The sequence below is a fragment of the Paroedura picta genome, chromosome 3 (assembly GCF_049243985.1).
Source record: "Paroedura picta isolate Pp20150507F chromosome 3, Ppicta_v3.0, whole genome shotgun sequence".
In the NCBI taxonomy this organism is placed as follows: domain Eukaryota; kingdom Metazoa; phylum Chordata; class Lepidosauria; order Squamata; family Gekkonidae; genus Paroedura; species Paroedura picta.
Window position 1 is genome coordinate 128,416,618 of NC_135371.1, and position 26,147 is coordinate 128,442,764.

The window sequence follows — 26,147 nt, forward strand, 5'->3', positions numbered from 1 at the left end:
CAGGATTGAGCTGACCTCTGACCTCACATCCCTGTAGCAAGTACCTTAGGTCCTCGGCCACAAACATTCTTACAAATCTTTTTGGTAAGGAGATGATGCTTTTTTTAGAAGTAGTGGTACCACCTTTAACCTCTGCTAATGTGATTTGAAACTAAAGTTGACCATGTTTTTTCCCTTGCACCTCCCTCCTTCCCTCCTTTCTTTCTCTTCATAACTAATAAATCAATCTCCTCCTTTCCCTCTGTGCCCTCACATCATGATCCTTGAGAACCACAAATCAGTATAGTAAATCAGGACATGCTGGCTGTTTTCCTACTGGAGCATCTGTGCTGGCATTTATTGACTATTCCAGCCTTTCTCAGCTTTTTTACTGTTGAGCAACCCCTGAAACATTCTTTAGGCTTAGAAAAACCCCAAAAGTGGTACAATCATGCAGAATACAGTTGGGAAGCATATCTGTGTTTACGTCCACCCAGGGCCCCTCCCCACTCCCTCCAGGCCCATCACTGGCCATTTTGGGAGGGTGTGGGTGGGCTGACAAGACCATATATGGTCATATCACCGGATAAATGTTTAACACATTTTTAAAATATGTTATAGAATTGATTAACTACTGCCCATCCAGGGCTGCCAAGAAATCCCAGAAGTGGCCTGTTCTAGACCACTGGCCACCTCTGTATAACACAGCTTCATACATAGAGACATTAGCAGTTTCACACAATGCAGTTTTTAAGGAGCCTTTCTGGAAGCCTTGACTGCTAGCTAGTTTAAGTTTGCTAGTATAGGTGCAGTCTGTAGCTTTCCTGAACTGATACTACTGCTCCTCATTTTTGTAGCATAGAACTGGTGTTGAAGACAGAATATTCTGTGTCTTTCATTTCTGTATTTTTTTCTGACAAAGGCCACGGCCATTTGAGAACTACATAGAGAGAACAAGATTAATAACCATGAAAAGTAATGCCATTTTGGCTTGCCAGCCAGATTTTGAACCCAAATATCCCTACATCTTATTGGAATATGCAAGATCTGTAGTGTGCATGATTCAGCAGCACATATGAAGAATGTCCTACTGGTACTGGGGACATCAGAGAAGATGTGTAGTTAGCATTAAGGATTTGCATTATGCTGAACTGAGCCCAAAAAACCCTGGTAAAGTATCTTATTGCTATTTTGGGGGGTATTTTCCAAGCTAGCCTTTTTCAACTTTTTTAATGTTGGGAAACCCCTAAAACATTCTTCAAGCTTCAAGAAACCCCAGAAGTGGCATGATCACACAGAATATGCTTAGGAAGTACATGCCCACCCAGGGGCCCTCCCTCCCCTTCCCACCCCCTTCAGGCCCATCATTAGCTATTTGGGGGTGGATGACAGGATGACTATTTCCACCCATTTAGGAAACTCTTTCAGGGCTATCATGAAACCCTGGTTGAAAAAGCCTGGTCTATTCTGTGGGGTGCTGCCACTGAGACCTCAAAATATCCAGAAACAGGACTCAGTACTTAGGGTAATTTTTCAGACTTAATCTATCAGAAGTTCTTACCTCCCAAGCTGGACACCCCTTCTAGATATGTTTTTGAGCTGCCTTTTGTGCCTGAAGAAACTCCCTACTGAATAAAGTTTAATGGCATGTAGCAGAATGAGATGATTAAAATAATAAGGGGCTTTCCGCACTCCTTCAAAACCGCACAATGGTTGCCAATTGAAAACGCTACTGATTTGCCATTATGCACAACGTCGTTGACAATCTGCCACACACCTGAAACCGATCCGCAAAAAGCGCTTCGTTGTAGCGCTTTCAGGGAAATCCCAAAAAGTGGATTCACCCTCCGGAAAGCGCTACACTCCTGCAACCAATCTGCAACACTAGCGGGAAAGTTCTGTGCATTACCATTGTTGTGGTTTCTACAAAGTCCCTCCCCCTGGCTCTCTCCTCTGATCTTCCGGTGAAGCGATCGCCATTTTTTTTTCTCCGAGTGAACGGGGATCAATGCACCGGCGAGCCTCCGTTTAGAGGCTTCCCCGGCTTCAGTCCCTCCCCAGAGCTGTTTAGTCACTAAGCACAAACAACAGAGAAGCCCATTTGCTGATGTATTTTCCCTTTATTTTTCACACCGAAAATCGCGCCCGTGAGGGAGGGGGATTTTTTTTTTCACTCAGGAGGAGCGTGGCAACGATGAAATGGCAGCTCAAACACACCTGCAAGCTGGATGGGTCTCTCCGTTGCAACGAATCAACACAGATTCGTTACAACGGGTGTGTGTTTTTTTTTTACTTTCTTAAAGGGAAAGGGGCTGTTTGGGAGCATGCTAATGGCCGCCCATTGGCTGCTTGACAGCCAAAGGCGGGACGAGCTTGGCAATAGCGCTTCCTTTCTAGCGATTTTTGCCGAGACAGGAAGCCTGTGGGAAACGATACAAAACGCAACTGGATTCCACTACAAAGGCAGGTATGCATAATGACGAATTCCACTATTTTAAATGGCGATTTTTCGTTCAGCAAACAATTTGCTACAAGGATCCCGGTGCGGAAAGCCCCTAAGAGTTCCTGTCTAGGGAGCAGAGAGATGTTGACTCAACTGCACCTCTCCTATAAGTTCTAAGCACCTCAAGATCTGTTTTTTGCAGTTCTAAACTCATAATCCTAATTACTATCACATACCAATGGCACAATCTAGCCAAAATTAGGTTTCCGTTTGCTGCAGTGGGAGAGTGAAGCACATGATTCAGCTTCAAGGAAATCACTGAGAGATGAAGGTGTCCAGCTTTGGATGGATCATACCCTAGCAGTTGTATTCTGAAACATACTTGGTTTACAAGATACATTGCCTTTAGCCTAACAAAATTTACCATTCTAATTTGCTTAGCCATTTACAACCTATGTTTGCATTTTGAAACAGATAGACTGCTTAAGGGGTGATATATTTTTTGGTTGTAGTATATTCATCAAAATAAGAGGGAGAACCAATTTCCCAGCACCTACAGAGATATTCATAATGGGGAGAGCCATGTTCACCTGAAAATTATTATGACTCAGTGTTTATGTAGTGCTGAGTGCTGAAAAGTCCTTACATGTATTATAGCAACAGCAGTGCCATGAAGTAGATCTCCATTATTATTCCTATACTGCAGAATGGAAGGAGAGGAGGTTGAGGATGAGAAACAGTAGCTTACCTAAGGCCACCCATTAAGTTCATGATAGAGGCAAGGCTTGTGATTTCCATAAACAGGGCAGGCCCATTAGCCTCAAAGGTTCCGTAAGGAGGGCACTCATGAGATGTACAGGACATGTAAAGCCTTCATCTTCTTGGCTCAGTTCCATCACTGAGCTTGTATTTATGACTGTGGTGTTAGTCTCACATATATTCCATTGAGGCTATGGAGCTATGCTGTAATAAGTAGCTTTTGGATGGCAGCAATCATTTATACTGGTATGGTGGTAAGTGCTATCAAGTCACTGCTGACTTATGGCAACCCCTTTGGTAGGGCTTCCAAGGTATACTTACATGTAAATGAGATTAACCCCACAGATCTCAAGGGAATTATCATTCCAATCCTAAACACACTGCCTGGAAGTACATTTGATTGATTTCATTGGAATTGATGTTATTTATTCCCCTTCTCCCATAATAAATCTAGAAGCCAAAAGGGTTAGTAAAGAGTTTTTAAACATGCGTATTACCAGTTCTGCTAACTCTGGAAGTATGCAAATGGCCCATTATCTGTTCTCCTACTGTACATACTAGACTTTCTAGGGGAAAGTACCTGAATCTAGAAAAAAGAAAGCGCAGGTTCTTTCTATTCTTGTTTGTAACAGATCTGAACAGAATTTATACTATCTGAATAACTCAATAGCTGAATATCTACATTAGGTCCTGAAAGCAGCAAGAATTTAAAGGATCTGATTGTAGATGTGGTTCTTTGACATCTTCTGACACATGGTATTTTGCTGCTTTCCCATGAAGGTTATAAAAGTCCTGAACAAAAATTGACTCCAGTGGCACCTTTAAGACCAACAAAGTGTAATTGAAGGTGTAAGCTTTTGTGTGCATGCACACGAAAGTTTCTACCTTCAATAAAACTTTATTGGTCTTAAAGGTGCCACTGGAGTCAAATTTTGTTCTGCTGAGTCAGAGCAACACAGCTATCCACTTGGATCTATAAAATTTCTGAGACTGGAGCGCCCTCTGCAGACCTTGGAAAGCTTTTCTGATTTGGAATCTGGTTTCAAATCCACAGCAACAAAATCCTTTCTATGGTAGCTATGGGCATATTCACACGGCAGAGTTAAATCAATTTGATAGCTATTCTTCTTCCCCAGGGAGTCTGGGAACTGTAGCTCTTTGTGTGAGCATGTGTGTGAGAGATTGTTAACCAAATCCTCAGCATGTTGCTGATCTAAAATTCCCAGGAATGACAACAGTATAAATGCAGTGTAGGCATGTCTTATACCCAACAAATGGCAGAAACAGAGATTTGTTGGATCACCACATTGCAGCTTCTTACTGAAGTCCAGCATTTTCTGCAGGCTGATATAGCTTAATTTGCAAACTTTATTCATTGCCCACGATCAATAAAGCAGCAGGAGGTTTGGCAGAGTTAGAGCACTATGACTTCATTTTCCCTTAGTATCCTGTTTCAGTGTTGTAGGTCAAAGATACAGAAATCAGCTTTTCTGCTGAGTATTTAAGATTTGGGTGTAAGCTTTAGCAGAGAGTTACAAACTCAAGGGATGGTTTGCATGGATTTCCATCTGCTTGATCTTAAACATTGATCCTCCTCCTTCTTAGAGCAAGAAAGGAGCTAGGGACAATGTAAAACATCTCCCAGATTTGTAAAATGTGATTCAGAATGTTTTAGTTGTTTCACACTTCTGGAGAAATATTTAACCATTTTTAATCTTGGCACAATCTAGTCATATTGGTACTGTATGCGAGGTGATAGGCAAGCTATTTTTTAAAAAACATACTAAACTAGCTGCTATGGAAAATATGTGATGGCTTCTGAAAACAGCAACCACACTACTTCCTCTCTGTCTTCTTCCTTAATTCTGGTAGAATTTCCTTCACAGAGAGCCAGAATGGTGTAGTGGTCAGAGTGTTAGATCTGGGAGAGCCAGGTTCGAATGTCCCCTTTTATAACAATTTAAATAGGACAGCTTCAAAGTGAATACAATCTCAGAAAAAGAAACCTATCCCAAGGCAATACAATAATCTTAATACTATCAAAAACAAGAGTAGTCTTTCCTTATATGTTCTTTCTTTTCTTATTCTTTTATTTGTCGGGACTTTCCACTGAGGAAAGTTGTTTTCTATTGAAAACGGGCATTACCAGGATGCTGTTCTGGTGGAAGTCCTGATAGATAAAGGAATAAGAAAAGAAAGAACATATAAGGAAAGACTATTCTTGGTTTTGATGTTTATTAAATTTATTGTATTGCCTCTGGATAGGTTTCTTTTTCTGAGATCGAAGCGCATGGAAGATTGCTAGGTAACCTTGGGCCAGTCATACACACTCTACTCTGTCTAGCCTACTTCACAGGGTTGTTGTGAGGATAAAGTGGGAAAAGGAGTTATATGAGCTGCTTTAGAGTCTCCACTGGGGAGAAAGGTGGAGTATAAATTAAGTAAATAAATCATAAATAAAGTAAATAATAAATTATGATATCACAGTGCTTGATGTTTCTGCCATCAGTAGCCAAAGATACAGGACAGGGAAATGCAGATCATTGTATCATTATGACACAAACTGAGTTGTCAGAAATTCCAAGAGGGGAATCTTAATAGGAGGCAGCTGTTTTCACTAGCAGTCATATTTAACATTTGCAGCCGGTTTGGTTTTGAACTTAACAAACAAGTGAATGGTGGGGATACCTGTGAGCACAGGCAGACATGGACAATGTTTGTTTATTCTGTTCTTCATCTGAAAATTGAGAAGGAAATCCTTGCAGCAATTCTGGCACCCAGAACTGGAGCCCTTACCATGGAAGGAGCTATTATTTCTTCCCTTGGTTGTATTATATGACATCCATTTGCAGAAACTCAATAGCATAAGGTAGAATAGAGCAGACCTTTTCATTTTGGATTCTGTTTTTTAGGGACTGCAAATACTTCTTTTCTTCCTATATACAATATATCATTGTTACTTCTTTGCTGATTTTAACAATACATATGGTCATCTCGTCCTCATGGTGTAAAAGAGAGAAATGGCTGCAGGGTATACTGCAGCTTAATATTTTGTCAGCTTCCCAACCAAAATGCAGCTAGGTTTTGAAGGCAGGAGTAGAGGATACATTTTGGGCAGGTTCCCTTTGGCATCTGCCGACCCTGCTGTCCAGTGCATGCGCCCACCTCTGCTTGCTCCTCCAGGACTTCTGCTTGCTTACGTGTGTAGCCTTGGAATGGTGTAAACTTTCTCCTTGCATAGTCATTTGTCCTTTTGTTGCTTGCATTCTTGTTTTCCCACTTCTTTCTCAGCAGCTTTGCTTTCCTGTCCTGCATGGTGCTTCTTTGCGATGAGAGAGGCTGGTAAGTTTTTGTCCTTTTTTGCATTTCATCTTCTGCAGCACGATAAAGCCCTCCGAAGTGGGAAGAAGTAGCAGGAATCTAGGGCCATTGCTGGAGTGTTACTATAATAAGCCTAATTGCCAGGCATTTATTTATCTACAAGTGCAGCCTATAACACTATTCAAATCCTAAACCTGCATAAAAACTACCATACCAGACAATATCTAATAATCTGTTCATCCTGAGGGTGAAGTTAGATGCAGTTGTACATACAAATTAATTAACCACAGTTAGGGTCACCACTTAATCAGTTCCAGCAGGCAACTTCTCACCAAAACTTCATGCTACCTGCTTTTGCTCAATGGAGTGGAGGGGGGGGGGGAGAGAAGGGTGGGATAACACTGACTGGTGCAAAACGTAATACCAGAAAGCTCTAGGAATTTGTAAATCGCTATGGAAAAAGCCACAGAAATGTAGAAAATACTAGATTGTTGGGACATCACTTCCTGCTCTGAAACTAGAAGTGATATCCTGACAATCTCCACCCACCCCAATGTTCCTGAGTGATAGAATGGTTCTAATATAACAGTTAAAGGAACAAACTGTGATATGTCATGGGAATAAGCTCAGGTTTACATTCCACCCCTTCCCTCTTTCCATTCACTTGTGGCTCAGAAATGAAAGATTTCTGATTTAATGGGAAATAATATTTTTGTTAAGTTCAAATTAAAAAAAATGTTTGTTTTGTTCCCTACATATCAGAATTCCAAATTGTGGCTTAATCCTGGTCTGTGGGAAGAGAACCATAGTTACTTATTCAGATAGAACCAAAATTATAATTTCCTACAAAAGCAGAATGCTTTCATTATTGAGAGATATAGAATACTCAAACCTGTTTCTCATAATAGCAAACCATGATGTATTATTCTATGTGGACTATGTGTCTTTATAATATGCCTTGCAAGTGCCAAATGGGTCAAAAGTTGTTTACTATTAATGACTAGGGGCAAAGGCCATTGCATCCAGGAATGCAATGGACGTTGCATCCAGGAATACAACCCCCGCCTTGGGCAGGCCAGCTGAGGCCTCCCCCCGCCCATGGCCCCCCGCCCATGGCCCCCGCCCATGGCCCCCGCCCATGGCCCCCCTGTGGAGGCCTTGGCAGGCCTATTGTTTTTTTGAGGAGAAGCACTGGTGGGCATCCCGTTTCTCCGTGTGCTGCCCCGGGCAGCCCTGCCAAGGCCTGGCAAGGCCATGGCCAGAGCTGTTTGGGGTTATGGGAGGGCTGGTGGGGGCTCCCTCCCCCACCCCACCTGGCCCCCAGCTGCAGTCTGTGACCCTCTGCCCTCCTTCCCAGCTGCCTGCTTACCTTACTGGGGGCTGGCACATCTTCCATATGGCAGAAGTTAAAGGGAGACATGACAAGCGGTGGGGCATCCCTCCTGATTGGCCGTTTGTTGGGCAGATAGCCAATCAGGGATAGGACAGCTTCCCTGATTGATGGTTAGGTGATGAGTCTCAGCACCTCCCAACACCCTCTTACCATTTTATTAATAGGAACAGATGACAAAGAAATGAAGGTGGAAAAAAAACCCTGCAAACAGTTAAATGCCATTCTCTCACAAATATCCTTGTCTGCTGGATGTTGCTTTGAGCAAGGTTTTGCTTTCTTGTTTGCAAAGGCATTAAGGGACAGTAGTTAAAGTGGCAACCAGAATCAATTAGAGTGTTTATTTAGAAAGTAATGGCCAAAAAACTTTGTATTGAACAAAATTTGCTGTTATTTTCAAGAACAGCATCCATATTATGATGCAGGCTGAATAATTTAATGCAGGACTGAGCTGATCTCACACAGGCTACATTCAGAAGTCACAAGAGCTCCAGTTAAGCCAGAACATGCACAAACCTGGCTGGTTGCTCTGGTTGCATTTTTACCACATTCTTCCCTCTTTATCCCTCCCTTGTCACACAAAGCACAATTAAGTATTCCCAGTCTGAAACATGTGCTGTACAGATGCAGAAACCTGGTAAACCAAAGATTGTTTACTCCCTACAAACTAGCATTCTAAATCTGAGTAAAACCAAGATTTAGAATCCCAGTTTGTAGAAATAATTCCTCATTCTATGGGGTTAAATGTTTTAAAAAATCACTTGCTTTGGAAGCACAGAACTTTTTTTGCAGCATCTCCAATTCTCCATGTTTCCCAGTTAAGAGGAAAATGCTGCTCAAACAAATTACAAATATGGTCTGACTCCAGTGGTACCAAGCGGGAAAAAAAACATGCAAAAAGAGGAACATCTTACATGACATATTCATATAGATACATTTAATGTATTGTGAACAGATTAACTTCAAAGATGTTAGTTTGCTACAAGTAAAAGAGAGAAGAGAGGTCCTATATAAGATGAAGACATAAGGCAAGCAACAGCCAGGGAGACTCAACATCTCACCAATGAGAGGGTGAAACCAACTGCCAAGTGTACTTGAGTGAAAGAATTCTCTTAACCCTTTCTTTCCCAGATTCTCTTGCATGCAACTATATCTAACACCCCTTAAGTTTCCATTTATCTCGTAGTTTTTCAAATCTGTCTCTTGATAGAAGTTTGTTCAGGATTTGAGCCACCATCTCCTCTGTTGAACAGTACTCCATCTCTATTATGCCTTCTTAGTTAGATAACACACGTAGACTGATTATGCACGGTGGCAGCTATGCCGCATTGCCGCTGTGCCGTGCCGTTGTGGTAGGGCCAAAAGCCCCGCTGTCCCCCATGTACACACAGGGGCAGAGCTCTGCCAACTGTGCCTCGCACGCAACGTGGGGCCAGAAATGTCGGGATCACAGGTAAGTAGTGCCAGCGGCTGGGGGGAGTATTGGGGGCAGGATGGTGGGGAGCAGCTGTTGGCTCCGCGGAGCTGCAGAGCCAGCAGAGGCAAGAGGTTGGAGGGAGGAGCCTGGCCGAAAGCCCAGCTCCTATGATTATGCACGGGGCTCCGTCGGGCTGGCACTTGCCTGTGCCCTCAGGAGTCCCAGTACTCCGGAAGAACCCACATTCTGTTAACGGCCGCGGCAGCGTGCATAATCAGGGATTTTCCCTGATGCCCTGCCACCGCCAGCCCAGGTGTTCTGGCCCATGCATAATCGGTCATAGTGAAACTTTAGGAGAAATGAAACATCTTCCTACCTTTCCACTTGTATGCCCTGTGGTAAGAAACATCATCTATCTCCTTAATTTCTGCTCTGTTTAGGCACTCTACCACACTTTTATAGTCTATTTGCTTGTCATCACATACAATCAAGTCATCAAGTTATATGAGAATGGCCATCTTTGTGTTTATAGGGTACAGACTTGAATCCACTTCTCCTTGCTTGAAGCCTTGTGCTGTGAGCATTGTGTGTAATCTTTTGCTACAGGGATGTGCTTCCTGTTTTAATCCATACATCCCCTTCTGCAGTTTGCAGACTAAATTTGGTTGTTTGGGGTCCATATAAAGATCTTCTTTGCTCTCCCCATGAAGAAATGCTGTCTTTACATCTAGATGTTTGACCTGCATTTTCTTTCAAGTGGGTAGCTATGCTGGTATAAAGCTGCATCTTCTTGGACTTTGCTATATTCAAAAGTAATCTGTTGTACTGTTTCACTACCTGTGCAAATGTTTAATCAAAGTCCTGACCATGTTTCTATCTGAATTCTGTTTGACCTTAAACATCCACTTGCATACAGCAAGGTTCCTTCCTGGTGGTAGCTTCATCAAGGTCCACTTTTTATTTTTGTGCAAAGCATCAATATCCTCTTATGCTGTCTTTTTCTACCTAGTGGCCTTGGTTGCTAGTATGTGGACAACTTCCTGCCAGGTAGACAAATGATATCATCAGCCTTGTGAAGTAGGACAAGCACAAAGTTGGCATGCCTTTGTTCATTCTCAGTGAGCACCAGAGGTGTGATCCTGGATTTTTATCTACTATAATAGAGCTGTTCTGTCTACCTGTCTCCTCATTCTCACGTGTTTCCTCTTCCTGTGTTGTTTTGCTCTGAATCTCTGGCATGATTGGTCTGGAATTTGCTTTTTCAGGTTGTGTGACTTGTTCTAGTATTTCATAATTGCACAATGGTTCAAGTTCCAAGAGTTGGTACTGATCATCTGCCTTTTCTGAGTCTTATAATGCAGTTTCTTCTCTACTGACTCTGCTTTCATCAAAGTGAATCACATGCCTGACGTAGACTTTGCCTGTTTCTGGGTATATCACTCTTCACCCTTTAGTTCCAGAATCATACTCCAGAAAAAACACTTTCTGTAGTTTTGGGATCTATTTTTTGTCTTTTTTTCTTGGGTTCAAGCCTTGCTGCCTGATACGCTAATGCCATTCTGTTCAGGTGTAAAGCTCACCGACTTCCTGTGCAGGTTGCTTCCTCTGTATTTGATGTGATGATAAAAACTCACCATCATTATCCATCCATAGCGCTGGAGGTTTTCTTCCAAACTTGTTAGAAACCATAGCAACATATTACTTGAGGAACTGGTGAACTCTTTTGCTTCTGCAGATGTGCATCTGCGTACCTTGAGAAAGATATATATTTCCATTATCCCTATTGGTCCAAGGACATCACTATGAATTAATTCTAATGACCTGCTAGTGCATTTCTAGGTTCTGGGTGGGAATGAGGATCTAACTCCTTTTGCTCTTATGTAAAACACACGCATGTGCTTATGTCATTGATGTCACATACCTTTACCTTAATGCCTTTGGCAAGGTTCTTGTTCTTAAGACCTTTGGATTACAATGTCTTAGGCATCTGTGCCACAGTTCTGGGCTCTCCTAGTCTTTCCTTTCATGTGCCAGCTGTACCTGTTCACCTGCAAGACTTAATTCTTGTACTTTTCTTTTTTGGTTACTGTGTGCATATACATTTCCTTTACTAATAGTTTATTTCTTATTTGCAAAACATATGTCAGAGCCTTTTTGGTCTAATCCACACACACTCAATGTTTAAGCTTGATTCAGATAGATACAGAACATCTGCAACTTCAGTCTTTACAGTATGTGCTGTCACTAGATGCTCCACTATCTATTAGCTACATATTCACTTTTGATCCTGATTCCGCATCATTATAAATAAGGCTTTTCTGGTCAATTAGTTTTTAAAAATTTCCTTTGTATTCTGCAGTCAGACCATCATATTTTTGACTTTTAAAATTGCTTCTCTATTTGTTGCTTATATGCTGTTCCCTTGCATCTTTAAAAAGTACCTTTAGCTGATAGCTCTCTATAGTCCTCTATAAGTGGCACCTTTTGTTGCAATTAAAGCAACCCTGCAATTGTTTTTCTTCCTTTCTCTGAGTGGGACTTGCTCTTTCAAGTTCTTTCTAGAAATGCAGCTTGAACCACTTGGTGATTCAAATTCAGTAAACCATTTTGAGTATTCCTCTTGCAGTTCTTTTAGTGCCTGCTTGAAAATTTTGGCTTTGACTTTGCAAACTCACAGATGCAAAAAATATTCTCCTCAAAGTCCCAAGCATAAAACTGCTAGATTTTCAAACACCTGCCTCAGTTCAGATATATATATTTCACAATTTCCCCTTTTATGTAACCTTGTTTTTCAGGCCCATTCCGCACAAGGTTCAATGTGGCAAATTGCTTACGGAAAGAAAAAACAGAATTTTAAATAGTAAAATTCGTCGTAACGCATACCTGCCTTTGTAGTGGAATCCAGTTGCGTTTCAATAGTTTCCCAAAGGTTTCCGGTCTCGGCAAAAATCGCTAGAAAGGAAGCGATTTTTTTCGTGCTTTGTCCCGCCCCTGGCCCTCAACCAAACAAACAGTCAATGGGCGGTTGTTACCATGGAAAAGCCCCTTAAAGAACAGTTTAAAAAGAAAAAGAAAAACACACATTGCAACGAATATGCCTTGATTCCTTGATTCCTTGCTTCCTCCTAACATAGAGACCCATCTATCTGGCAGCTGGCGTGTGAGCTGCCGGATTCATCATTGCCACGCTCTCCCGAGTGAAAAAAAAATCCCCCCCCCCCCGTGCACGGGTGCGATTTTCGGCTGAAAATAAAGGGAACTTGCAAATGGGGCTGTGTTATGCTTGGTGACTTGAGGGGAGCTTTAAAGCAGTTCTGTGGAGGGACTGCAGCCGGAGAAGCCTCGCTGGGTGAATGAAGGTTCACTGTTTCATTGCTCTCCGCTCGCTCCGAGAAAAAAAAATGGCGATCGCTTTGCCGGAAGTTCAGAGGAGAGAGCCAGAGGGAGGGACTTTCCTGAAACCGCAACAATGGTAACGCACAGAACTTTTTTGAAACTGTTGCAGATTGTTTGCGAGAGTGTAGTGCTTTCCAGAGGGTGAATTCACTTTTTTGGGATTTCTCTGGAAGCGCTACAACGAAGCGCTTTTAGCGGGACTGTTTCAGGAGTGTGGCAGATTGTGTACGACATCGTGCATAACTGCATATTATTAGCGATTACAATTTGCCACACTCCTGCTACATTAAACTTGTGCGGAATGGACCTCAGTTTTCATATCCATGCTACTTGCGAGGTAATACCAGTATATTTTAAACCAGCTATTATAGTTCTCAGCAGTAATTTTTGAGATCTCCAAATATCTGCTTGATTCAGCCATCCTTATCACAACAACATGGAGAATTTTAAGGATCAAAAATATAAGGAGATCTGTTAATCAAAAACCTTAAGACCTTTTTAAACATTAAGCTTAATCTAAGCTTCTCATATATTCGGAGCCTCTTCTGCGATTTTGAGTCTATTCTGAGCCTATTTAATTTATTGGGGTTAAATGTAAAAAAATAATTTGCCTTGGAAGCACAGAAGCTTTTTTGCAGTAACCCCAATTCTCCATGTTCCCCAGTTAAGGGGGAAATGCTGTTTGAACAAATTACGAAAATGATCGAACTCCAATGCCCACCTGCATGTTTCTCATGTGTTCTGCTTTATACGAATCTTCCCACAGGCAGCCTGTCATTCACCAGCTGCTACCTTGTGCCTGAGCACTCCTCCATGGCATCAGCAGTATTTTAAACTCTGACTCCTTACAAGAGCAGACCAGTGCAGTTTGCTTATATTGCATCAGATTGTCTGTATTGTAGGGTATGATACAGTTTCTTATGGTCCAGGCTAAAATATAAGTGCTATCTATCTATCTATCTATCTATCTATCTATCTATCTATCTATCTATCTATCTATCTATCTATCTATCTATCTATCTATCTATCTATCTATCTATCTATCTATCTATCTATCTATCTATCTATCATCTATCTATCTATCATTATTATTATTATTTATTTATATTATTTATATATTTATTTATTTCCCACCACTCCCTGGGTAGGCTCGTGGTGGATGACAGTTGTCTTAAAAACCCCAATTAAAACCCCATTAAAAGACATTAAAAATCATAACATAACATGGTGGCAGCCAACCACAATCTACTCCCACCTACCAAGGGGATAGAGACTGGGGGGAGGTGATGTATACTTCAGACCCCCCGGGAGGGGCAATGCTCTACCTCGCAGACCCCAGCCGCAACCATAAACCTGGTGGAAGAGCTCCGTTTTACAGGCCCTGCAGAAAGCTGACAAATCCCGCAGGGCCCACAGCTCACCCGGGAGCTCATTCCAAGAGGTGGGGGCCAGGACCAAAAAACCCCTGGCCCTGGTTGAGGCTAGGTGCGCTTTTCTAGGGCCGGGAACGACCAATAGATTTCCCCCCGCAGAGCGTAGCATCCTGCGGGGAACATATCCTGACTTAATTGGGCTACAGATTAGATTGATAGGACCATGTCAGACATATGAAGGCACTTCAGACACTGCAGCATAGGTGGGTGAAGGAAACGTGCCCCTGGCCCCTCTTCCTTCCAGTGTGCCTATTCTGCCTCTGAACATCTACTGGGGAGAACCACATCTTATGTGTATACAGACTGTGCGTTCAAGTTCTCATTAAGAACTGAGAGTGGAGTATGCAATCAGTACACACATGCACTCCATTTGGATATTAAACCTTCTTCAGAGGTGGGCCAGGTACACTAGAAGAGAAAAAAACAAGTATGCCTGCCCTTCCTCCCCACCACGCACATCACTTTTTCATCTTCCAGTTCAATAGCAGTTTGTGCAGAAACGGACATTCTCCTCCGGTGGCCATGTAGGAAAACAGTACACTCCCCAGCTTCTGCTGTGATGCAAAGGATTGTGCCTGGGTATCCTCCTTATACTGTCCATGATGAAGTTCTCTCTCAGTCCCTGGGGCAATAGACCTGAGCTGGAAGATCCATGGTTAGGCTCTCTGGGGGTGAGGGTGCTCCAAAACCGAGACTGGGCGAAACTAGCTACTGGCATGCTGTCTTTATTGATGGATAGAAAGCTTGGTCTTTGGCTGCCTGATATGGCACTGCATATTGTTTATAGGACAGAGGAGGCAGGCCAGCCATTGGCCATGTCCTTCTGGGTCTGGAAGATATTCAGCCCACTCATATGCATCTTTACTCAGCAGCAGGTCTCACTGAATACAGTGGGGGTTGCTCCTGAGTTAAGCATGATTAGGAATACAAGAATAAAGGTAAAGTAGCATGGGGCCACTAGGGAGGGGCCATCATGTTCATATGATAATGTGATTCTTGTGGCATTAAAAAAAAAACCCTCTTCTGGAGATGCTGTTTGTCCCACACAGAAAATGTATGAACATCCATATGGTACCCATATGTTTCCTCCTGTGGGGCAAATAGCAGTTCTGTATACACGTGAGACTTCCTCAGAAAAAAAAGTCAGGGGAAGAAACTCCTCTCCTCTCCCCGGGTAACCTTGGGCTTGCCACAGCACTGATAAAGCTGTTCTGACTGAGCAATAATATCAGGGCTCTCTCAGCCTCACCCACCTCACAGGGTGTCTGTTGTGGGGAGAGGAAAGGGAAGCGATTGTAAGCCGCTTTGAGACTTCTGGTTGAGAAAAATAGCATATAAGAACCAACTCTATTTCTTTCCCCTCTTAAGGACCCTCGGAATGACACCCCTTTCCATTGTGGGGAGCCCCTCCACCCCCAGTCTGGCTGCTCCCGCCACAACTGTACTCTGCTAGGGCCCCGCAAATCCTTAAACTGGCTCTGGCCTTACAGGCCCCAGAAATCCTTAAACCACTCCTGAGCATATCAATACAAATGTAATCAGAATTCTGAAGAACTATATCCTATGGAAGGTTTCCTTTTGTTGCCATAAAGTATTCCCTTTTTGGTAGTGTGTAAAAATGACTCCATGATAATCACACTAGTATTTGAAAGCATGAAGATATCTCTGGTGGTAAAATTCACTTCCTAAAGCTTTTTAGGAAAAAAACAATTCTGTGGAAATTAGTGAATAAATAAATATCTTGAGACTCGTGGCATGTGAACATAACAGTACTTGGGGCTAAAGAGCTTATAAAGACTTGACTGAACTTTTGTCCTTCATTAGGTCTGTTACGCCCACACAAAACTATTTCAAGAACTATTCTGATGAGAGCCGAAAGAGTCCTCAAAGGCATACTGCCTGTCACTAAGCCATTAGGCTCCCTTGACACACAGGAGACAAAACTGGTTTAAGTACATGCGTTCCAGCCTTAAGCAGCTTGTTGACTGTAACCTCATAAACCTATTATCATCTGTGTTGCTTTAACACTTCACTAGGCCATACCAGAGTAAAAGTTATTGAATCATCCCCTATCTTCCCACCCTATAAAAGGAAACCAGCATTTTGGATCATGACCAGACTATTTTGTCCCTTGTGAATCACTGCAAGCCCCTCCAGCATAAGCTGTACAGCATGCACTTTGTATATGGATGCCTTGATGCAAGCTCATTTGGTTTGTTACCTTGTCCTTTCCAAATAATTACAAATAAATATGAAAGGATACAATGCTGGAATATGTGCATTTTCAGGAAAGGATTTTTTTCCACCATTGATAGAAAAGTTGCTTTTTGCAGGGCACTGTTCATTGCAAGTTCTATATTTTTGAGCTACTGAAAAGGCTTCTGGCAACACTGGATAGTTTATACACCTACTTTATTAATTCCAGAGCTGTCTTAGTACCACAACTCTAAATCACAAATCTTGTCATGAATCAGCAGTCCCATTAATTTGAGTAGATATCCCAGATAACCAGCAGTTGGTCAAGAGGTCCAGTTTGCCCGGGACATTCAGGGTATCAAATGCTCTGGGAATTTTAAAGTCTAGAGATGCCAAAATTTCAAGAGTTGTTCATCAGTTTGTGGGGCTAGAAATGTTTGAAATCCAACTAGTGCAAAGCAAAGGGTTTTTATAGATTCACGCTTCGCTGGGGTGTTTGGGATTATCCTGCTGCAAATGATGAAGCAAAATGCCTTGAAACAATCTCTCTGCTAACTCACTTTGTGTGTGTGTGTGTGTGTGTGTCTATGTGCTCCAGAAACTTTCAGAAATTCCCTCCCTGCATGGAGTTCTTCTCCACTTACCACCGAAAGTAATAGTGATATCCCGCCAAAGGTGAAATGACTGAAATGCATTCTCTTTATTTTTCTTCTTGTTTCTTTTTGCAGAACTGAAGACTATATGAAGTTATCCCTAGACTCTTCCTAAGGCTTTTCCTTTGGCATCTTTAAAGGCTTGAAAGAAAAACAAAAACAAAACAAATCCAACCAGACATATGCATACACAACAGAAAACTCCATATCCCCTCATAATACGGGACTTTCTGTTTGGCTGAAGTGGAGTTCCTCAGAAATAAGTCATGGTAATAACATGACTGGAAAGAAATCAATGTGTTCAGTCCCGAGAATTCTGTGGGCTAGAAAAAGTGACTGTGAAATGATATCTGAGGTCTCTGTTCTTAGTCGTGAGAATAAGACCCATGAACAAAACCAGGTGCACAGCATTGTGTTTCTCACTTCATATCTGCTCTGTCCCCATCACAGTAGATCCTTTCTAGATAGCATGGACAAAGATTCATCAGATGAGTCCAATGGCTATATCTTAAGTGTTTGGTCTTTCTCCAATTCTGAACCAGGACCAGAATTTTTCTTGGCATCTTTGATAACTGTGCCCTGAGATTTAAAATACTGTATAGGTTCCTTCTGCACCCTGGTGGAGAGATGGTTGTACTATGTAGTTTTCTAGTGCAGTCAATTTTATCTTGCTTTGTAGCCTTTCAGAGAAGAAATTGTTCTCCATTGTTAAGTAGGAGAAGATCCTGAGAATTAAGAATGATCCAATTCTGGGGTAGCCAAACTGTGGCTCTCTAGATGTCTATAGACTGCAATCACCGTGAACCCCTGCCAGCTGGCAAGGGCTTGTGGTAATTGTAGTCCATGGACATCTGAGGCACTACAGTTTGGCCACACCTGGTCTAGTGTTATAGTTTGTGACAGACTTTCATCATGAGGACTTTGAGCTATTTACACAGCCCTTGCTCCTGTTCCCAAGAGGGGAGTGTGAAAATTTAAACCCTAAAATAGAAACTTTTTGTTAGTTTATTGCTGAATTTCTGAAATAACAGGGGAAATATATTCCTTTCCTTTTATACCACCATACTACCACAGCATCATCTTTCTTTTTTGTAGCACACTCCTCCCTCACACTCTCCTGTGTCAATTCATTAACCTTTTCAAACAATACTGTCTGTTGAACCTTCATGGTTACTAGACTAATTCCACACAGACCCTAACTGGTTTTCATTGGTTTTCAATAAGTATTTTCTTCTACAAAAAGGAAGTGCTTTAGCATGATCCTGATGTCACTTCCTTCTAATTAGATTTGGAATTTCTCCAGCATATTCCTGTTTTCCCATCATGGCTTGAGGTCATACTTCTTCCCATCTAAGGCTACAAAATATATCAAACCCATGCTTCAAAACATATCAAACAAAATTTTATGCAAACTATACTTGAAATTATTTAATCAGTTATTTTAGGAATGCCTAGGTATGGGAAATGTTTGTCTCTAACATAATTTGTAAAAGGGCTTATTTAGGAAGTAGCAAGAAGCTTTGGCTACAAAGAAGTAAACCCTGAGAGCCAGCTTGGTATAATGGCTAAGAGCAGGGACCTCTAATCTGGAGAACCAGGTTTGATCCCCCACTCCTCCAGATGCAGCCAGCTGGATGACCTTGGGCCAATCATAGTTCTCTCAGAGCTCTCTCAGCCCCACCTACCTCACAGAGTGTCTGTTGTGGGGAGAGGAAGAGTAGGCAACCGTAAGCCACTTTGAGAATCCTTCAGGTAGTAAAAGGCGGGGTACAAAAAACAGCTATTTTTCCGCTTCTGCTTCTGTATCTGTATTCACTAGCATATTACAGTTTGCAATTGATTCATATTTATATTTCCATATATAAAAGGAAACTCGGCTTTGAAATACCCATTAGCAACCACTCTGCCTCCAGTTCACGTTGTCTGGCAAATTCAGTGTTCCAAACACCATTAACTATGCAAAGAATGCCTTATATACAACATATTGTTTCAGTTATACAGCAATACATGCATTGTACAAGGGACACCAGATACTGCTAGTGGCAGAGAGTAAAGCAATCGCCTGAGTAATGACAAAAATGGCTGTCTGGGTATTTTTTACTTTTTTTTCTAAATGTGAAGGTGGATCTTATACAGAGGACTGTAATTTTTAGTGGCTTGAAATGTATATTGCCATTATTCAGTCCAATAAACCTTTAAGTAGTTTATATGAATGGTCATTGTTGTTTGTTAACTGTTTTGGGAGTGTTGCTTTTCAAACTTTCCAGCAGCTTTAGGGTTGCAAACTCCTGCTTGGGAAACACCTGGAGATGGGATAATGGGGTTTGGGGATGGGAAGGATCTTGGTACTGTATAATACCATATGGTCCATCTTCCCAAGCAGCCATTTTCTCCAAGAGAAGTGGAATACATGTTTTAAATAAATAAAAGCTATATAAGCAATATAGCTGTAATTTGGGGGAATCTCCAGGCTGCACCTGAAGGCTGGCAACCCTAAGCAGTTTATTCAAAGATAAAACTTTTTATAGGTGGAAAATGCCAGAAATGTCTATAGCCCAGGACTGGGAAGGAGAAAAGCCAGATTTAAAGGACAGCATCATGAGCCTCTAAAATAGCAAGTCCACACATGCTATCATTTCCCTCAGGCCCCAAATATATACACCACTCAGTCATATAAAGGGGCTCCACCCAGCAGGTAGGACCTGGGGATCCCCTGGTTTACAACTCCAGGCTAGAGATCAGTTCCCCTGGAGAAAATGGCTGCTTTGGCGGGTGGACTCTGTAGCATTATACTCCACTGAGGTTCCTCCCCACCCCAAATCCTGCCGACTGCCCACTCCACCCGCAAAGACTCCAGGTATTTCCCAAGCCAGAGCTGGCAACCCTATATCTCCCTTCCCTGGCTTGTGTTTCGATTCCACAACTACTTTGGGACTTGCATGCACAAACAACTGCCCACATGAGCAATCTACTTATGTGAGCAGTATGTGTATGTGGGGGGGGGGGGCTTGTACAAGGCTGCAGCTCCTCCTCCAAGATGTTCCCATCCAAGGAGGAAGGGCTGCAACTTCATGGTAGTCCCCTCTTCTGCTGTGATGCAAGCACAGCATTTGGATGAGCAGGTAAGCTAACTAACAGATCACTGAAGACTTTCAAAGACTGGCCAGAAAGGCTGTGACTGATATCTGGTGACCATTCTACCCATAATGCAATGTAGCAGGGCTAAAGGCCTGGGCAGCTGCAGACAAGTAGAGGGAAGGCTCAGAAGTAATTAACAAGCATGCAGGAATAAGGTGCACCTGGATGGACTATGAAGACTAGTTGAAAGGGTTGCCAGATCCAGGCTGGGAAATACCTGGATATTTTGTGGGTGAAGCATGAGGATGGCAGTATTTGGGGCATAACATCATAGAGTGTAACTACCAAAGCAGCCATTTGCTCCAGGTGAACTTATCTCTGTCACCTGGGGATCAGTTGCAATAGCCAGGGATCTACAGCCATCACCTGGAAGTTGGCAACCCTCCTGGCTGAGAAAGAGGCAACCCCCCCCCCCCCCATGTAGGAACTGGTGAACAAGACTATATCTGGATGGCAACACAAAACTGTAAGGAGAGGATGGTATTTTTGCAGAAGACTTACCAATACACATGGGCCTCGAGATGGGAGAAATTGCCAAAACTGGATTTGGCATTTGTTATTTTGTTTCACATCAGGGAGCAACCAGGGGCAAGCCTGTGTAGAGCGAGAAACACACAACAGTCCCTGCAGCATTTTGCCTGCCATCACACCCACCCTCCCCTCTCCATTTCCTGCTCCAAGAATTTTTTTAAAAAGGCACAGTCCACATTCCCGTGGGACTGCAAAGCTACTTTGCGTAAGTTAAAATAAAATGTTCCCTAAAGTGCCCATGGTCTTTTTGGGATTGGGCAGGCAACACACAGTGTTTTCTAGCAGAGGGGAATGAACAGGGAAGGGGGGGGCACGTGATGAAGCAGCCCTCTCCCAATTAGCCAGGTGTCCGTGCTCTTTGTTTTTAAGCCTACTGTTTACACACAATCACTCTTTGGGGTCCAGTTACCATGTCCAGCCTCTCACAACTCTATCCAAACATAGAGTCTGAAACACCAAGAATCCCCCCCCCAAAAGGGGGGGGGATACTTTATCATTCTGGCATTTCTCCATAGCAATGCAGAAGTGTTGATTGTTTATTTAAAATGCTTTTACATTGTGGCATTACTGCATAACAACATGGAAGTGCACTTAAAATAATTTCAGGGTTCAAGGGGGACAGAAGTTTGAGTCCCAGAGACAACCGCTGTGCTTTGATTGGTGGCTTGCTGTGATTGACAAGCGAAGTAGCAGGGGGGGGGAGAGAAGTTCAACTTGTTTTCCCTTGCCGCCTCATCAGGAGGTAAAAAGCCGTGATGAGGCAGAGGGGAAACACAGGAGGGGTCTCCTGTGAGGAGGTTTGCAGATGTGCATCTTACAACCATGCATGCAAGCAGGAGGCAGTGCAAGCTTTGTGCCTCTGTGTGGAATCTGTTTATGACTTATAAATGCTTCTTTATATTGCCACCTGAGAATCTGTTATTCTTTGCCCTCATTGTATCAACATTTCTACATTTCCCAATCAAGAAATCAGCAGAATGAAACTGCATAGATTCAAGATGGCAGGTGTCTTTTAGATACCTGAAGCAGTGGTGTGGGCAGCTACTTTTCCAGGAGTTCATCCCACAGCCTCTCAACCCAGGGAGATGGTGTTGATCTTTACCATGCAGTCATCACCTAGCTTGGATTGGGGTCCATGATTGGGTGGGCAAGGATCTATACAATTGACCCTGCCCATGTGGAGATGGACCTTTAGGCATTACAGCAGTACCACTAGGTAAATTCATGGGAAAATGGCTCATGTACAGTTGTTCCATCTGCAGGGTACTATAGGGAACATATATATATGAGATAGCCAACTCCTTGTGTAATTCTGTTCTCTAAAAGTTTGCCACAAATCTCTATGACTTATCTGTGATATGCTGGTGTGGGACAGGTATTCAGTTCCAGAATAAAAGCTGAGCTAGTCTGTGGTAGAAAGTAACACAATAAGTTTGCTGTTGCTTGTGTAAGTCTCATTAGTCTTTAGGATTCCATTCTGTTTAGTTATTAAACTCTGCCCCAGACTTTGACTCAGTGTCTTAAATTGTAAAGAAGCCAATACTAGTTTCTATGTTAAGCCTCAACAGACCCTAATGTGACTGAATAAGGGAAAGAACACATGCTTGATTTTTGAACTGACCTGAGATTTTTAATGTGAAAAACTTACTGTTGGAATACTTTTCTATGATAAAAGTGGCCCCAAACTGAAAGTACCGCCTAATATAAGATATGTTCTGCAATACAGTATGGCTAATATATGGTATTTACATAGAAAACATTTCCAAAGTGAGTCTTCTTGACACAGAAGGTTCATGTTTGAGCAAACATCACATTGTGCTTTGCTCAGATCTTATGTCAACCTCTCATGAATTAAGCCTGTGCTGTTCCTATATGTCTGTGACTGTATTTTGACAAAGATTAAATGTTGGATTTATTTATCAAGATATCATGGAAGACGAGTCCCTTACAAAAAGAAGTCCATGAAGGAACCATATCTATTGTCAAGGAACCATATCTACACTGATTTCAGTAGAATTAAGATTTGTTCCAAGCTCAGATTCTTCAGAGAAAATTCATTTCAAACACATGAAAGTAGCATAGGGCTCAGCGGAGTGCATGACCACTAATTAAGTCATGGGGGAAAGATGACAAAAGACCAAGGTCCTCACTGAGATGATGCCTTTGCTTGATGGCCATGCAATACATTCCTCCACATCATAATCAACACTGCAGTTCTGCTCTCTTATGACCTGTGCTTACTATATTAGGTCTCTGCTTGTGGGGACTGTCTATTAAGGTCAGCTTGGGTGTATAATATTGTAGTTCAGCAAGCCTGGGCCCTATCCCCAGAATGCAGCACTAAACTAGAAAGGGAGGAAGTGAGATGATTCTCCGTACAGCTTGAGTTCACCATGGTAATTATGTGTCCATGTGGAAATTATGAAAGCTGGGGCAAAAAGGATCTCATTTTACACTGTGTATCTGACAAGGCAGCTCTTGTGAATAACAAAAGAGGCCAAAGGTGTTACATGTTACTCAGCGAAGAACTACAAGAAGGCCATCTCTTGATAATAAATGAGCACACTCAGTCAGGAAAAGAAATCAAGCTTCCAAAGGATGCGTTCAAGTAACAGTGGAGCCCTTCTCTGAAATAAGGAACCTTCCACCAGCACAAAGAGGCTTCCTCCAATCTTCCATGGTTCCACCATTAGCAGAACTGAATCTTTGGCTCCCATACAAAGTTTCTAGCCACTTAGGTTAGAGGTGTTGAACTTATTTGTTATGAGTGCTGGATCTGAGATAAATTTGGGGCTGGGCCACCTGTGCCATAAAATGTAATGGCAGGGTCCAGAGATAAAAACTTTTATAAAGGACATGGGCAATCCCATCAACAATATTATTTTTCATTCAAAATACAAACAGAAACAACTGATTTACGGGGGCATCCACAAAAACCTCAAAAGTATATTTAATCATATGCCAAACTAGGTTTTATCCGAGGGATACCATAAAAGAGGGGGTATCTTACATTTCCATACAAATTAATTAGTTGTATATATAGCACTTCATGAGACAAGTCGTCTTCCTCACAAGTAACAAGGTAGTTTTCCAGCACACACACTCATAAGCCCAGCACCACAACAATCCATCTCTCACTTTGTTTCCTCTCTTGCCCCATCCTACCTCTGAGGATCTCATGGAGGCACACCAGACTTCCCCCTCCACTGCCTCATTCCCAGCAACAACAACAAGCTTGTACATTGGTCCATACTGAGCCACCAACCCCAGGTGACCTAGGTTCCTGGCTCCGTGTGTGTGTGTGTGTACACTTGGCTCTCCAAGATTCCCCCCCCATTGCCAGTTGTCATCCCACCAGCAGTAGTGCTATGGGGAAGCCCTGACAGAGAGGCAGTATCTAGAGAACCTCAAGAGATACCATATGCATGAGTGTGCGCACACACTCTATAATGACACCAGACATTATTGTAGCTTTCCTGATATGTCTTGTTTAACTCAGTTAATCCTATTCAGAAAGACTCTAGGTATTTCCATGTTTCCTTTTTGTTATTTTTCTTCTCTTCTTGGCAGGATTCAGAGACAGCAGTTGGCTGCCATCTTCAGCCTCATGAAGGAAAAAGCAGAAACATTTGGGGAGATGTCTGAAACTGACATCAAAGAACAGCTTAAGCTTTATGACATGTAAGCCACCAAGCCTCACCAATGTTTTCTTAGTCCTTTGATACACTGAAAGCTGCAGAATACTTCAGGATAATGCTTGAGAATTCCTAAGCGTATGGAAAAGACCAGGTTCCTTAGTCTTTGGGAACTGGTTTGCCCTAGAAATGTTTTACATAAAAGTCTTGTTATTGTTTTTGACTAGTGAAGAGTGTCTAATCCTACGATTTAAAAAAGTACTTAAAACAAAACATACCAAATTGTAGCCCCAGGTTACATGATATGCCGTTGGAGCTAGCCTTTGTGCACAGATATGACAGATATCAAAAAAGCTGTTTCTGAAACCAAAGAGAAGGAAGGAGCTGCGGATGTGTGGTAGTGCCATGCTTGGCATGCCAGTCCCAGAACCAATCAGTTAAAGGCTTATAGACACCAGATGCTGAGAAAGACCCTTTTCTGCCTTTGCTGCTGCCAGACATAGCATCAAGCTAAATGGGCTAATGGTCTGAGTCAGTACAAGGAAGTTTCATATATTTAAGACGTGACTAATCAAGCATAGTTCAAAATGTGAATGATTTACATTGACAGAATATTTGGAAATCAGGAAGCTTCATAAATACTCAGCTCTTCAGAAACACATTACTGCTAAACATCAAGAATTTCCACTCTATCCACCATATGATCTCCCTTTTGATTCCAAAGAAATCAATTTTCTACACTATTTTCTTTAAAAAAAATGCTGTGTTACAATTTCTTCAATAAATTTATCCTATTTTAACATAAATTAAGCCTGGTGGTGAGTGAATGTATGTAGCTAACTATAAGAGAGACCACCAAAACACTTGGGATTTGTCCTTATGCTTTTTTGTGTAAGGCTGGCAGAATGAAAGGGACTCATGCAGAAGCCAAGAAAAGCCTTCCCAGAGAACTCTGTGAATCTAGTAAAATTCCAACAGTACCTCCATCTTGTCCTAATCTGTCTTTATCTGGAGAACATACACAATCACTCCAATATTTTATAAAAGAGGCATGTTTGTTCTTTGTAAAAAATTAATAAAGGATTCATAGCATGGTAGCAAGCAAAACAACTGAGTAAGGTGCTTCCGTAATGTCTACAAACCTGTCAAAATAAGGTCAACAGCTCCTATACACAATACATTTTCCAGCTATCCAAAATACATATTTCAACGATAAGAACTTGTCAGTTTTATATATTTCCATGGTTATAACACACACAAGTATTAAAATATTCACACTTTAAGAATTCTGTATATACGAGAAAAATTGTGAAAGCCAGTTAGGCAGTACTACCCCTGGCAAATTAGATATGTTTGAGATCTGAAGCACAAATTCAGTAACACCAACCTTCTTTACCCATAACAATAAGGTCATCTACCTTTTTCATTGGTGCAGTGGGAAAGTATGCTACTAGGGGCAAATAGCAGCCAGACATTAAAACTATCACATTTATTGAATCAGTTCTGGTTCAGCTATGCCTACTACTATTTTAATTTCATTCTAGCTTGGGTCAATAAAAAGTAGATAATTGCTTTAACTGCCATCTACTGCCATCCTCTATAGCGCTGCTTCAGTGTAAGCCCATTGAAATCTATGGATTTAGGGAAACCCACTTTCTTCTCAACAAGGATACATAAGAAAACATTATATAGTGATAGTACCTTGCAGACCATTGATCACATTATCAGAAGACAAGAGTCATTGGGAAAGACAATAATGCTAGGAAACATTGAAGGCAGCAGGAAAAGAGGAAGAGCCAACATGAGACAGATTCAGGTGGGCAGCCATGTTGATCTCTGAAGCAACAGAGCAAAGT

General features: G+C 42.0%; 1 protein-coding gene and 1 long non-coding RNA gene across 2 annotated transcripts in view; both read left to right on the plus strand.

Moving 5' to 3' along the window:
• The window catches only part of MXRA7 (matrix remodeling associated 7), a 90,354-nt gene extending 65,257 nt beyond the window's left edge, over positions 1-25,097 (plus strand). Inside the window, exon 4 of the mRNA XM_077327679.1 lies at positions 24,227-25,097. Within this exon, the coding sequence (XP_077183794.1) occupies positions 24,227-24,341 (115 nt within the window). The 3' untranslated portion in view covers positions 24,342-25,097. The remainder of the gene's footprint in view (positions 1-24,226) is intronic.
• LOC143832780 (uncharacterized) lies at positions 92-19,194 on the plus strand. Its single transcript, XR_013229401.1, has 2 exons — positions 92-6,523; positions 17,063-19,194. It is a non-coding gene; the product is annotated as an uncharacterized LOC143832780 (long non-coding RNA).
• Positions 25,098-26,147: the final 1,050 nt, after the last annotated feature.